At 51.6% G+C, this 11,250-nt stretch overlaps 1 protein-coding gene across 5 annotated transcripts; it reads left to right on the top strand.

Moving 5' to 3' along the window:
* The first annotated feature begins 4,178 nt into the window (after positions 1 to 4,178).
* On the top strand, positions 4,179 to 10,896 carry LOC123353272 (fibrous sheath CABYR-binding protein-like). 5 transcript variants are annotated; one of them, XM_044994248.1, is made up of 4 exons: positions 4,179 to 4,358; positions 8,682 to 8,785; positions 9,028 to 9,986; positions 10,665 to 10,896. In XM_044994248.1, the coding sequence occupies exons 3-4, from the start codon at positions 9,029 to 9,031 to the stop codon at positions 10,823 to 10,825; spliced, it is 1,119 nt and encodes a 372-aa protein (XP_044850183.1). In that variant the 5' UTR covers positions 4,179 to 4,358; positions 8,682 to 8,785; position 9,028; the 3' UTR covers positions 10,826 to 10,896. The 5 variants fall into 5 exon arrangements, with proteins under 5 accessions (XP_044850183.1, XP_044850178.1, XP_044850180.1 ...); XM_044994243.1 differs by having other exon boundaries at positions 8,640 to 8,785; XM_044994245.1 differs by having other exon boundaries at positions 8,640 to 8,785; positions 9,022 to 9,986.
* The last annotated feature ends 354 nt before the right edge of the window (positions 10,897 to 11,250 follow it).

The raw sequence follows: 11,250 nt of genomic DNA, 5'->3' as shown, positions 1-11,250 counted from the left end.
TTTCAGGTAGAAAGAGCCAAAGTTGCTATTAAAGTTAAAATATTTAATCTCTAAGTGAATCCCACTAATACTGTAGCTATTTCGAGAAAGTGAACTGAATGACAATGGCAGAGAAAAAGAATTACTTTAAAAAGAAGGAGATGAGCATTTTGGAATTTCCAAAGGCTGCTTGCTTTGAAGCAATTGACAATTGCAAATGTTTCCCCCCGCCCCAAGTCAGCATTTTAGAAATGCCAACCACAAACAATGCAAAGTCAGCAATTGCAAATATAATTTTCTTCTTATGAAACTAAAAGGCCAAGTGTCACCACAGCTACCTGATCTATGGCGGGGGGTGCTTGGAGTGGTCTCTCCCGTGCTCACATGCAGTATCTTATCATCCTGTACAACCTACGGCTACAAATCTCTATAATTTACCGTGAGTGAGTGGAGGCAGTGGGAGGACCAGCCTGTCCTTAGAAGATATTACTTTAGCAGAGTCATAAAGCAGCTTCCTAGAGAATACCCACTGATCTCCACCTAATGGGCCACAATGAATTGCAGGTCAAACAGCATCAAGAAAAAGGTTTCCCTTGGAAGCTAGGTGGGTCCAGAAGTTCCTGTTCCTTCTCCCGCTTCAAACTAAGAAGAAAACTCAACTATGCAAGAGAGATTTCATTCCATTGTTGGTGTGTATCCACCCCGAACCCATGAGAGCTTCCATGGGGGCCGAGAATGGTGCACTGGGGAAGCCCATTCCATACTGTACTGTCTTTTTTCACAATCTTCTCTCTCCAGGGCTGTCAACTGGGAATATTTCACCAGCACAAAACCCACTCTGGGAAATTTTAAATGAAAATGTTTGATATGCAAATAAATGAAGCACATTTTTAGGGAAAAAAAAGAAAAAAACATCCATTAAACAAGATTCTTTGAAACCAAGGGGTAATTTTAAACCGACTATTTTCATCTCCATACGCACAGCGTATAAAATCTTTTAACTCAGTACAGCACAATGGACCAGACACTCAGTTGGTATAAATCACCGTAGCTCTGCTGATGCTGATGGATCCGTGACAACTGACACCAGGTGATGATATGTCCTGATATTCCCAAACTCTGACATGCAGCGTTCAGGATAGTTTAGGCAGTTGGTCCCATTTCACTGCAAGTTATTTTGTGAGAGAAAATGAAGACAACATTTTGGGGTCAAAAGCATCAGCACTTTGAGAGCAGAAAAACAATCTTTTCTCTTGGTTGACGGAATGGATTTTGAAGCTTTCATCGGGTATTAGAACTGAAAGGAAAAGAGACCACTCACCTTAGTCTTTGCCTCATAATGTTAATACTTGTTGCAAGACAGATCTCTCTTTCTTGAACTCAAATGGATTGTATAAGGGGTAATTGGAGGTGGGGTTTATTTGTTCTGCCAACACAAGAGGACAGAATAGCAGGGTTGGAAGGGACCTCAGGAGGTATCTAGTCTAACTCCTTGCTCAAGACAGGACCCATCCCCAAACAGAATTTTACCCCAATTCCCTTGATGGCCTCCTCAAGGATTGAACTCAGAAGCCTGGATTTAACAGGCCAATTCTTAAACCACTGAGCTATTCCTCCTCAGGGTGCTGAATCTCACGTCAGGCACAGGTGGGGTATGTGTCTCATTAAAATACCAGTTGCGTCGTTATACACCAATATATGGTCTTCAAATATTGTTCAAGTTCTTAGACATGTTGATGCTTCTCTTTGCCTTTCCCTCTGTTTCATGCAGTTCATGTATCTGAAAATCCCCCCTAGCAAGAAGCACGTCCAATCACAAATACACTTAGAGGAGCACGGCAAGATTTTAATCAATATCTGCCAGGATTAAAGCTGTGAAGACGGTTTCTTTCAGAGCAGCAGGACTAGACGTCTGTGTGTCGCTCAGCCAAAGGGCAATGAGCATTCTGCTGCTCAGCGCTGAGCGAGAAGGAACATTTGCAGCAGCAGCATGAGAGGGTCCAGGAGTCCAGTAAAAAGTCAGGAAATGCAGCTGCACATGCCCGTCCGATTCAGATCTCGATTGGGCGCTGCCAAGGGCCCTCAGCAAAGAGCCTGTCCTGCCACATGCCATTTAGCTGAGCCCTGGCGGGATCCTTATCAGGCAGGATAACGAGGGTGATGCTGCAGCTGAGAACAGGGAAGATCCTGCCAATGTCCCTAAAGGCCAGGATGTGACCTCACATTAGATCAGGAGGACCAGTTTGGAGATGATAGCTGTGAAAACTCTGCAGAGAGGGATGTGCCTGGCCAGAGACTGGAAGTCCAGGTGGTTACTGCAGCTCTCTAACCCCTCCCTCCCATTGTTTTCTAGAGAAATTGGACTTTCAACACTGAGGATTTGGTAGGTTATGGCCAAATAATTTACTGCCCTGGATATTACGCCCTGCATTGTAGTGTGTGTCTGGGGGGTAGTGCAGACGCCACAACATTTGCATGGCCTCCTCTCCCTTCCCCTCCCCTCCACCAGCCTCTGCTGGGCACAATCCCAAGTGGATGCAGGGCACTGGGGGGAAAGGTTTGGGAAAAGCCAGCTTTGCTGTTTATCCAAGAGTTCAGAGTATGGGCTGTAGGGCTTGTGCTGAAGCCCACGGTCTGTAGCAAGTTCACGACTAGAAATCAGTGCCCCCCTGTCTGTTTCACCGCAGGCAGGCAGGTGGGGGTGGAGGGGTTCAAACACGGCTTGGATCAATGCTCTCCATCCTAGCTCAGGCTTTGGTTGGTTTCCTTCGTTTCCCCCCAGTCCTGGTAGCTTATTCTGGGAAGTTTCTCAGGCAGCAGGAATTCTCCATGGCCTTTCAAGAGAACTGGGAGTGCAAACCTGCTCGGGCCTCCATAATAGCCAGGTCCCTACCAAATTCAGGGCTCACTTTGACTAATTTACAAACCCTCTGGCCTTGAAATTGACCAACGTCACCATTTCGATGTTTCCACCTGACATTTCCTGGTATTGTAACCATGGGGGTCCCCACCAACCTGGGAGAACGGGGGAGTTCAGAGGTTGTTGTGGGGGGGGGTCACAGCATTGCCACCCTCACTTCTGTACTGCCTTCAGACCTGGCTCCAAGGGCAGCAGCCAGCAACCTTTCTGAAGCTAGAGGAGGTTCCCAGATGTGCAGGTGGGTCCCTGCTGTTGGGAGCACCTCAGCGCCTACCGACTACTTGGGAGACCTCGGCTCCTACCATTTTCAGGGCATCCAGAGAAATGGACCCCTGAGCCCCAGAAGGACCTGCAAGGGAAGCCCAGATGCCGGGCAGAAGCTCCGAGCCCAGGCACCCAGAGCGCCAGCAGGAGTGGGGAGGGGCATGGAAGTCCTGAGCCCGGTGCCCCAGCACTGGCTGCAGCCACAGGGGGCCAGAAGCTCTGAGTAGGGCACCCAGAGACGTGAGTGGAGCAGAAGCTGCCAAGGCCAAAGCCCTGAGCCCAAGGCCAGGCTGATACAGCGCGCTCACTTCTGCATTTCCTCTGCAGGTGCGTCTGATATCCCCACGGAGAGGAAGTCCTGTCCCCAGCCGGGCAGAGAAACAGCTAGGAGGCCCCTACTGGGTTCTCCTGGCTGGGGGGTCCAGCAGGACGGGGAGATCGGATTTTACGGGGCAGGGCTAATTCGATCTAGCCAAAAAAGGCACAACAAGAACCAACAGCTGCCAGCTGAAGCCCGAGAAATTCAAATGAGACGTAGGCACACATTTCTGACAGTGAGGGAGACTAGCCACTGCAAGAAATTACCCAGGGGAGAGGTGGAGTCTCTGTTTCCTGGTGTCCTACCATCATAACTGGTTGGGAAGGTGCCTTTTAGTGACTTACAAGCAATTGGGCTTCATATGGTGCAAAGTGTGTGACATTTCATAGCCTGTGAAATAGAGGCCAGATTAGGAGATGGAATTGTTTCATAACCTCTATGAAAAGCTCAGTGAGGAACAGACTCTGCTGTTTTACTGGGTGGCCTGCTTGCTCCCCAGAATCAATAATGAGCAAGTGGGGTGATCCGGGCTGCAGCTCAAACATCCAGCTGGGCTGGCCAGGGGCAGACATCAGGCCTGCCAGGGAAAGGTGGGTGTGGCAGTGACTTCACAAAGGCCTTTGGCAGGAACTCAGCCTATTGGGCAAAGATGATGAGGCGTCTGTGACCTCACAGAGCTCCCTTGCCAACAGCCAGGCAGGACAGGGATGCGGGGCAGGGGGAACCTCGGAGAGCCCTGTAGCCTTGCTGCAGCAAGCCTCCAGCTCGCGGTCTCTCACTCAGGACCAAGAGACGTTGGTGTGCAGGAGATTCAGTGCATGTGTTTTTCATTCCAAACATTCATTTGTTTCAAAGACGTTGTCATCTGTGTAGAAGGTAAGAAAAAATATAGGTTCTAGATATAGATACAAGATAGGGGACTCTATCCTAGCAGATTCAAAGGCATCACCACCCTCCTAGGGAAAAAGTTTTTCCTGATATCCGAGCCTTCCACACTGCAACTTGAGAGCATTGCTCCCTGTTCTGTCATCTGCCAGCTCTAAGATTTCATGAGAATCAATCTTTCATTAGGAAAATAATTCAAAAATGCAAATACAAAACACTTTGAGTGAAATCAACCCCTCCTGATCTTTAGAGTCTGCGGTGCGGGCCTTGGGGGCCAGACTGAGACCCTCATGGGCTAGTAACACCCAAGAAGCCAGTAAAATAATTCCAGTTCTCTTAGCATCCAAGCCTCCCTAATCCAAGGAACACCTGAGAGCTGCGGGAGACAGAGGGGTGCTGAGAATGTCTAACTCATGACTGAAAATACAGAGATGTGTTATTGGCTTTGGTTGGGGGACAAGTAACAAATCTGTCGGGATTCTTACCCCAAACAATAATCGCCCATTGTCCTTTAGAACACGAGGGCCCTAACGCGCCTGACTTGCTCAAATCTCTCTCCTGCTAGGCCTGAGAGAATTTTCTCCATCCCCCATGATACCGAGGGAAAGAGAAAAGAAGTGACCTCTCTTTGGTCACACAGCAAGGCCATGCCAGAGCTAGAAAGAGAAGCATAAGAAAGAAGTTGCATCAAAATGTTTTGCATTTCAAACTAACCGATTTCTTAAACAAAGGCAATTTGATGTGTGGTTCGTGAACTGAAATGATACATTCTAGTCTCCACATGTTTCTAGACTGATGAACCAGTAGATCTACCCCTTAGTTTTTATCCATAGATTGAGGGAGGAAAACAAGTTTGCCTGTTTCGTGAATTCCCAATGGCTTTCTTGAATTTCAGCAAACTAGTCGATTGAACTGAACGATTTGAATAAACTGAAAGGAAGACAATATTTTCTGCACCTTTCAAGGAAGCTACTGCTGCCCGAAGCTGGGTTAGCATTTCAGCTAGCTTTGCTTCCAGGGCCTTAGCTATCACATCAGTGGTGCGACTGTCTGAAAAGCTTGGCAGTGAACCTGTTCTACTGAATGTTATTTTTTCTCTTCTATTTAAATTATTTAAAAGATTGTCATAAATTGGGCCCTTATCAGAGGTTGTCAATTTCCAATATAATTATGACAGTGAGGGAGACTAGCCACTGGAAGAAATTACCCAGGGGAGAGGTGGAGTCTCTGTTTCCTGGTGTCCTACCATCATAACTGGTTGGGAAGGTGCCTTTTAGTGAATTACAAGCAATTGGGCTCAATAGGGCGCTAAGAGTGTGAAATTTCATAGCCCGTGAAATAGAGGCCAGATTAGGAGACTGAATTGTTTCACAACTGATGCCTCTATGAAAAACTCAGTGTGGGGTGCGGAACAGACTCTGCTGTTTTACTGGGTAGCCTGCTTGCTCCCCAGAATCAATAATGAGCAAGTGGGGTGATCCGGGGTGCAGCTCAAACATCCAGCGGGGCTGGCCAGGGGCAGAGGTCAGGCCTGCCAGGGAAAGGTGGGTGCGGCAGTGACTTCACAAAAGCTTTTGGCAGGAACTCAGCCCATTGAGCAAAGACAATTAGTTGGGAATTGGTCCTGCTTTGAGCAGGGGGTTGGACTAGACACCTCCTGAGGTCCCTTCCAACCCTGATAGTCTATGATTCTATGAGTGAGACATCTGTGACCTCACAGAGCTCCCTTGCCAACAGCCAGGCAGGACAGGGATGTGGGGCAGGGGGAACCTCGCAGAGCCCTGGAGCCTTGCTGCAGCAAGCCTCCATCTTCCCTTTACCAGAGAAAGGTTATGAGCAGACAATGGCTGGAAGCTGAAGCTAGACCAATACACACTGGAAAGAAGGCGAGGAGCATTTTTAACATTAGAGTTTGGAGCAAGTCACTGAGGGTTGTGCTGGATTTTCCACAACTGGCCTCTTTTAAAATCAAGCTTGGGTGTTTTACTAAAAACCTGCTCTAATTCCTATGGGAATTATTTTGAGGCACATTCTATGGCCGAAGTGAAAGAGAAAGTCAGACGACAGTGGTTTCCTCTGGGCTTGGAATTAATCTGTGACTCGCTGGGAGCGTTTGGAATGTGGCCATTTTGCTTCCCTCTTGTCCCTTCTTCTCAATTGGAAAACGGGCCACCAGAAAAGCCTGATTTCCACCCTGTGCCCCTTCCATTCGTGCTGTAAGCTGAAGGGCATTGTGACTTGAGAATGAATTCAGCCAGTCAGTGCTAACTCTCCACAGGTGATTTGCATAAGTCAGTAAATGAGCCTGCAGGTTTCCGTGGGAGCGATGCCCAAGGCAGGGCTCAGGCTTCGGGTTTACGCTCCGGGTTAGTGGAGTCAGGGAGCGACAGGTGGCTGAGTTCCCTCTGGTGTCACAATGTTACTGCTCAGGTTCCTCTGCCTGCTGCACCAACTGGGCAGTGACTGTCAAGGGGAAGGTTTTGTGGATTTGAAACTTAGAAACCAGGAAGCGCAGGAGAGGACTGGCTTAGAGAGTTTGGCAGTAAAATGTAGGTTTTGTGGCAATATCCTGTGCAATTGCTACTGGATCCGGGACGGAGACAGCATTCCTGCCCCTCCCACCACCTCTTAGCTGGGCCTCCATAAAAGAGACTAGCTAGAGTTTTGCACACTTGTTTGTTTGAGACTGAGCAAATAAGGCCCAACAAATTACTGCTAGGATGAATTTTGCTGCCTCCTCTCCTTGACTAGAATACAAGCAGTTTCTGATTCTCTCAGATGAAGTAGTTCTTCTAAAATCAAGGGCAAGACCAGTCAGTGGCTTTTTCACAATCTAACCCCCCCCCCCAAAGAGATTTTATTTTTATTTAAACTGGGTTTTTTAAATTTATATTGAAAAAGCTTTTTTTAAACTTATCCAGTATAAAATTTGAAATGATGACAAGTGATGTTAAGGACTCTAGTTGCTCCAGCCTATTAAAGTAATTTAAATAACTACATATATGAAGAAGTCCATGTTTGCTGCCAAGTGTCAGGGGAAGTCAAAGCACTGAACTGTTGGAAGTCATTGCCTAAGCACCTGGGGGTCCAGAAGTTATTGAAACACTCAGCCAGATTTTGGCAGCACTAGCCTCTTCTGCGGGTGCAGAAAGAATATTTTCTTCATTCCAGTTGATGCAGCTACTTCATTCAAATGTAAGAAACTGATTGGGAGTTGAAAAAGGATGAAGGCTTCTTTTCCCCTTGTAAAATATGAATAAAGGCTAGAGAGGAGGAGGTGTGAGCTACTACTTCTAAAATCTGGAAGGACGTTATGAGCAGGAACAATCAGTTCAGTGCACGAACTAGAGATACTTCTTTACCTCAGTTTGTTTGAAATGAAAACAAATGGTTCAGTCAACCTTTTTGTTTTTCTGTATCCTGCAAAACCAGCAAGTCAGCATGTTTGAATGAATCCCTATTCCTAGCATCATAGAAGACTAGGGCTGGAACAGACCTCAGGAGGTATCTAGTCCAACCCACCTGCTGCAGGCAGGACCAACCCCAACTTCATCATCCCAGCCAGGGCTTTGTCAAGCTGACCTTTAAAAACTTGTAAGGATGGAGATTCCACCACCTCCCTAGGGAACCCATTCCAGGGCTTCACCACCCTCCTAGTGAACTAGTGTTTCCTAATAGCCAAGCTAAGCCTTCCACAGTGCAACTTGAGACCGTTGCTCCGTGTTCTGTCATCGGCCACCACTAAGAATTTCATGAGAATCAATCTCTCATTAGGAAAATAACTCAAAAATACAACTACAAAACATTTGGAATGAAATCAATCCACCCTGACCTGTAGTGTCTGGGGGTGTGGGCCTCTGAGGCTAGACTGAGACCCTCATTGGCTAGAACCACCCAGTGAGCCAGTAACAATATCCACTCCTGTTACCGTCCAAGCCACCACAGTCCAAGGAACAGCTGAGGGCTGCAGGAGACAGAGGGGTGCTGAGAAGGTCTAACTCATGACTGCCAACCCAGAGATGTGTTATTGGCTTTGGATGGGGGACAAGGAGCAAATCCGTCAGTCACTACAACAGGTCCCACTCAGAGCCAGGGAGACTGGGAATCGAGTCCTGCTGGCACTGCCAGCTCTGGCTTTCTGGAGGAGGAGGAAGCCCCCAGCTCCCCTAGCTGACCCTGAGGCACCTTCTGGCCCCAAATGGAGGTGGCCCTGGGTACAGCTATGGAGTGTCCCAGGAGTGTTCCGCTAGTGGCATTGTATTGTTTTCACAGCCAGTTTAGAGCTCTGGTTTCTACCCCTTGCCCTGCTGGCAGGGCATTGAGCGGCACCCGTTGCCGGCCACCTGGGTGCGGAGAGCGAGGAGGGTGAAGGGAGGAGCAACCCCGAGCATCTGCCATTCAGCTCCATCTGATCTAGAGTAAGTAAGTGGAGTTCTCCAGAGCCATCCCCAGTGTGGTGGGAATATCCCACCACTAACGCTCCCAACCCGTCCCTTGTCAGGGTTTGTTCCCCAGGTTAAGGGTTCCTGTGCCCTGCGGTGGGATGTGTCGGGAGGAGAAATTGCCTCAGCAGAGGGGAGGTGGGCAGAGGAGCAGGCAGGCTCGTTAATGAGAGGCTGCTTTGAAGCCAGACTCATGGCTGCTCCCCACTCACTTCCAGGATGAGGCGAATCAGGCAGATGCTCAGGAGGAAGGCCGGGCAGGTGGCTCCACAGCCAGAAGAAGACATCAGCCCACCTGCCCAGGTGGAGAGCGGCCCCTCTGTCCCCGCAGGCGGGGAAGAGGCTCACGGCCAGGGGAAAGGGAGGAGCTGCTTCGCCTGCTGGAGGAGGCGGAAGACAGCAGCTCCTCTAGCTGACCCGGAGGCACCTTCTGGGCCGAAACGGAGGTGTCCCCGGGTTCAGCCGTGGAGCAGAGAGCCAGGGGAGGGCAGGAGCCGGGGACGGCAGCTCTGGGGCTTCCTTTTCAGGAAGCCAAGGATCCAGGAGCTGCGCCCCAGGGCCCAGCAGGAGCCGCCAACCATCGTGGCAGCTGAGGGGCCCTGCGCCAGCCCGACCCTGGCCCCAGAGGAGCCTCCCGCCGGCACCACTCTGGCCCCAGAAAAGCCTCCCGCCGGCAGCACCCTGGCCACGGAAGAGCCTCCCGCCGGCACCACCCTGGCCATGGAAGAGCCTCCCGCCGGCACCACCCTGGCCACAGAAGAGCCTCCCGCCGGCACCACCCTGGCCCCGGAGAAGCCTCCTGCCGGCACCATCCTGGTGACTGAGAAGCCTCCTGCCAGCACTACCCTGGCCACGGAGGAGCCTCCTGCCAGCACCACCCTGGCCCCGGAGAAGCCTCCTGCCGGCACCATCCTGGTGACTGAGAAGCCTCCTGCCAGCACTACCTTGGCCAAGGAGGAGCCTCCCGCCAGCCCCACCCTGGCCACAGAGGAGCCTCCTGCCAGCCCCAGTCTGGCAACTCAGAAGCCTCCCGCCAGCCCCAGCCTAGCACTTGTGGCGCCTCCTCCCAGCCCAGAGCAGGAGTTCAGTGACAGCACCAGCTCTGTATTCTCCTGCGGGTCCAGCAGCTCCTCCGTGGGGTCTGGGAGCCCTGTGTTTCAAGGCTCCCTCTTTGGAGGTGAGGGGAGACCCAGGGGAAAGGGAGGAGGACTGGGGCGGTGGGGACTAGTAACACCCTGTGCCCATCCGACCATCTCCCAGCCGGGGCCCAATCCACCCACCTGGTATCTGAGCCCTTCCCAGCCAGGAAGGAAACTCCCCCCGAACACCCTGGGGCAGGGGAGCAGCCTCCCCGTCTGGCAGGTGGGAACTGAGACGCAGAGGAAGGGCTGTGGGCCTGGTCACACAATCCTGGGTGTAGATCTGGGAAGTGGACTGGGTCCCGGCCTAGAGCCTTCCCCCCAGGGGCACCTTCGCTTCTGCCCCTTTATTCTCCCCTCCGGCTAGGGGGTCTGAGAGTGTGAAATGAACAGGGAGGGTGTCGGGGTCCTGGCACACAGCCTGGATGGGAGCTCCCCTTGGCTTGGACCCCAGGCTCAGAGACATCTTTGTTATCCCGCTGTCCTTCTGTTATTGCTAGGAAGGGAGTCCCCCGATGAGGGGTCTCCAGGCTCCAGTAAGTCATCCTCATTCCCGCCCACATGTACCCCCTGCCCTGCCCTGCCCTCCGGTTTCTCGCTGTTGACTCTGGCTGGACTCTTGACTCCGGTCTCTGGCTATGACTTTGGTGTGACCCTTCTTGGCTCCAGATTTGGGTTCTGAACCCCGGCTCAGTATTCTCCTTGCCTTTCTCTAGCCTCGCTCCAGGCCCTCCAGCCACCCGCTCCAGCCCTGCCTCCTCCTCCTCTTGATCTTCCCCAACACCGGCAATTTCGACCACCCAGCTTTGACCTCCAGCGCAGATATGGACTCTGGCTCCGGATGTGCCTGCACATAGTCAACACCTGCCTGCAGTAGACAGGCCTGTAGTGAGGCGGTCTGGCTCCCGGCCGCACCTGAGAGGGAGGAGCCAGAACAGCCGCCACAGTGGGCGGCGCCATTGCCGCCTGTCCCCGCCCCCCGGAAGTCAAGGGGCGGGACATGAAGTATAAAAGCCCCGGCCCAGCGCTCAGTTGCAGCCCGGCGGCCGGAGAGGACAGATGCTCCTGACCGAGCTCCTGCTGGACTGAGCCTGCCCCGAGCCCGGTATCCTGAAGTGGACTGGCCGAGCCTTCCCCGAGCACGGTACACCGAGGAGCTACCTGAGCGTAACCCGGACCCGCGTCCTGAGGAGCAGCCCGAGCTAGCCGACACTCAGCACGACGAGGAGCCCATGGTGTGGGACCCAGCGCCGGACACCGGTACTGAGCAGATACCCATGGAGGGGGAAATGGAAAGTAGCC

The sequence above is a fragment of the Mauremys mutica genome, chromosome 19 (genome assembly GCF_020497125.1).
Source record: "Mauremys mutica isolate MM-2020 ecotype Southern chromosome 19, ASM2049712v1, whole genome shotgun sequence".
NCBI lineage: Eukaryota > Metazoa > Chordata > Testudines > Geoemydidae > Mauremys > Mauremys mutica.
Note: the sequence above shows the minus strand (reverse complement) of the source record. Positions and strands in the feature narration are given on the sequence as shown.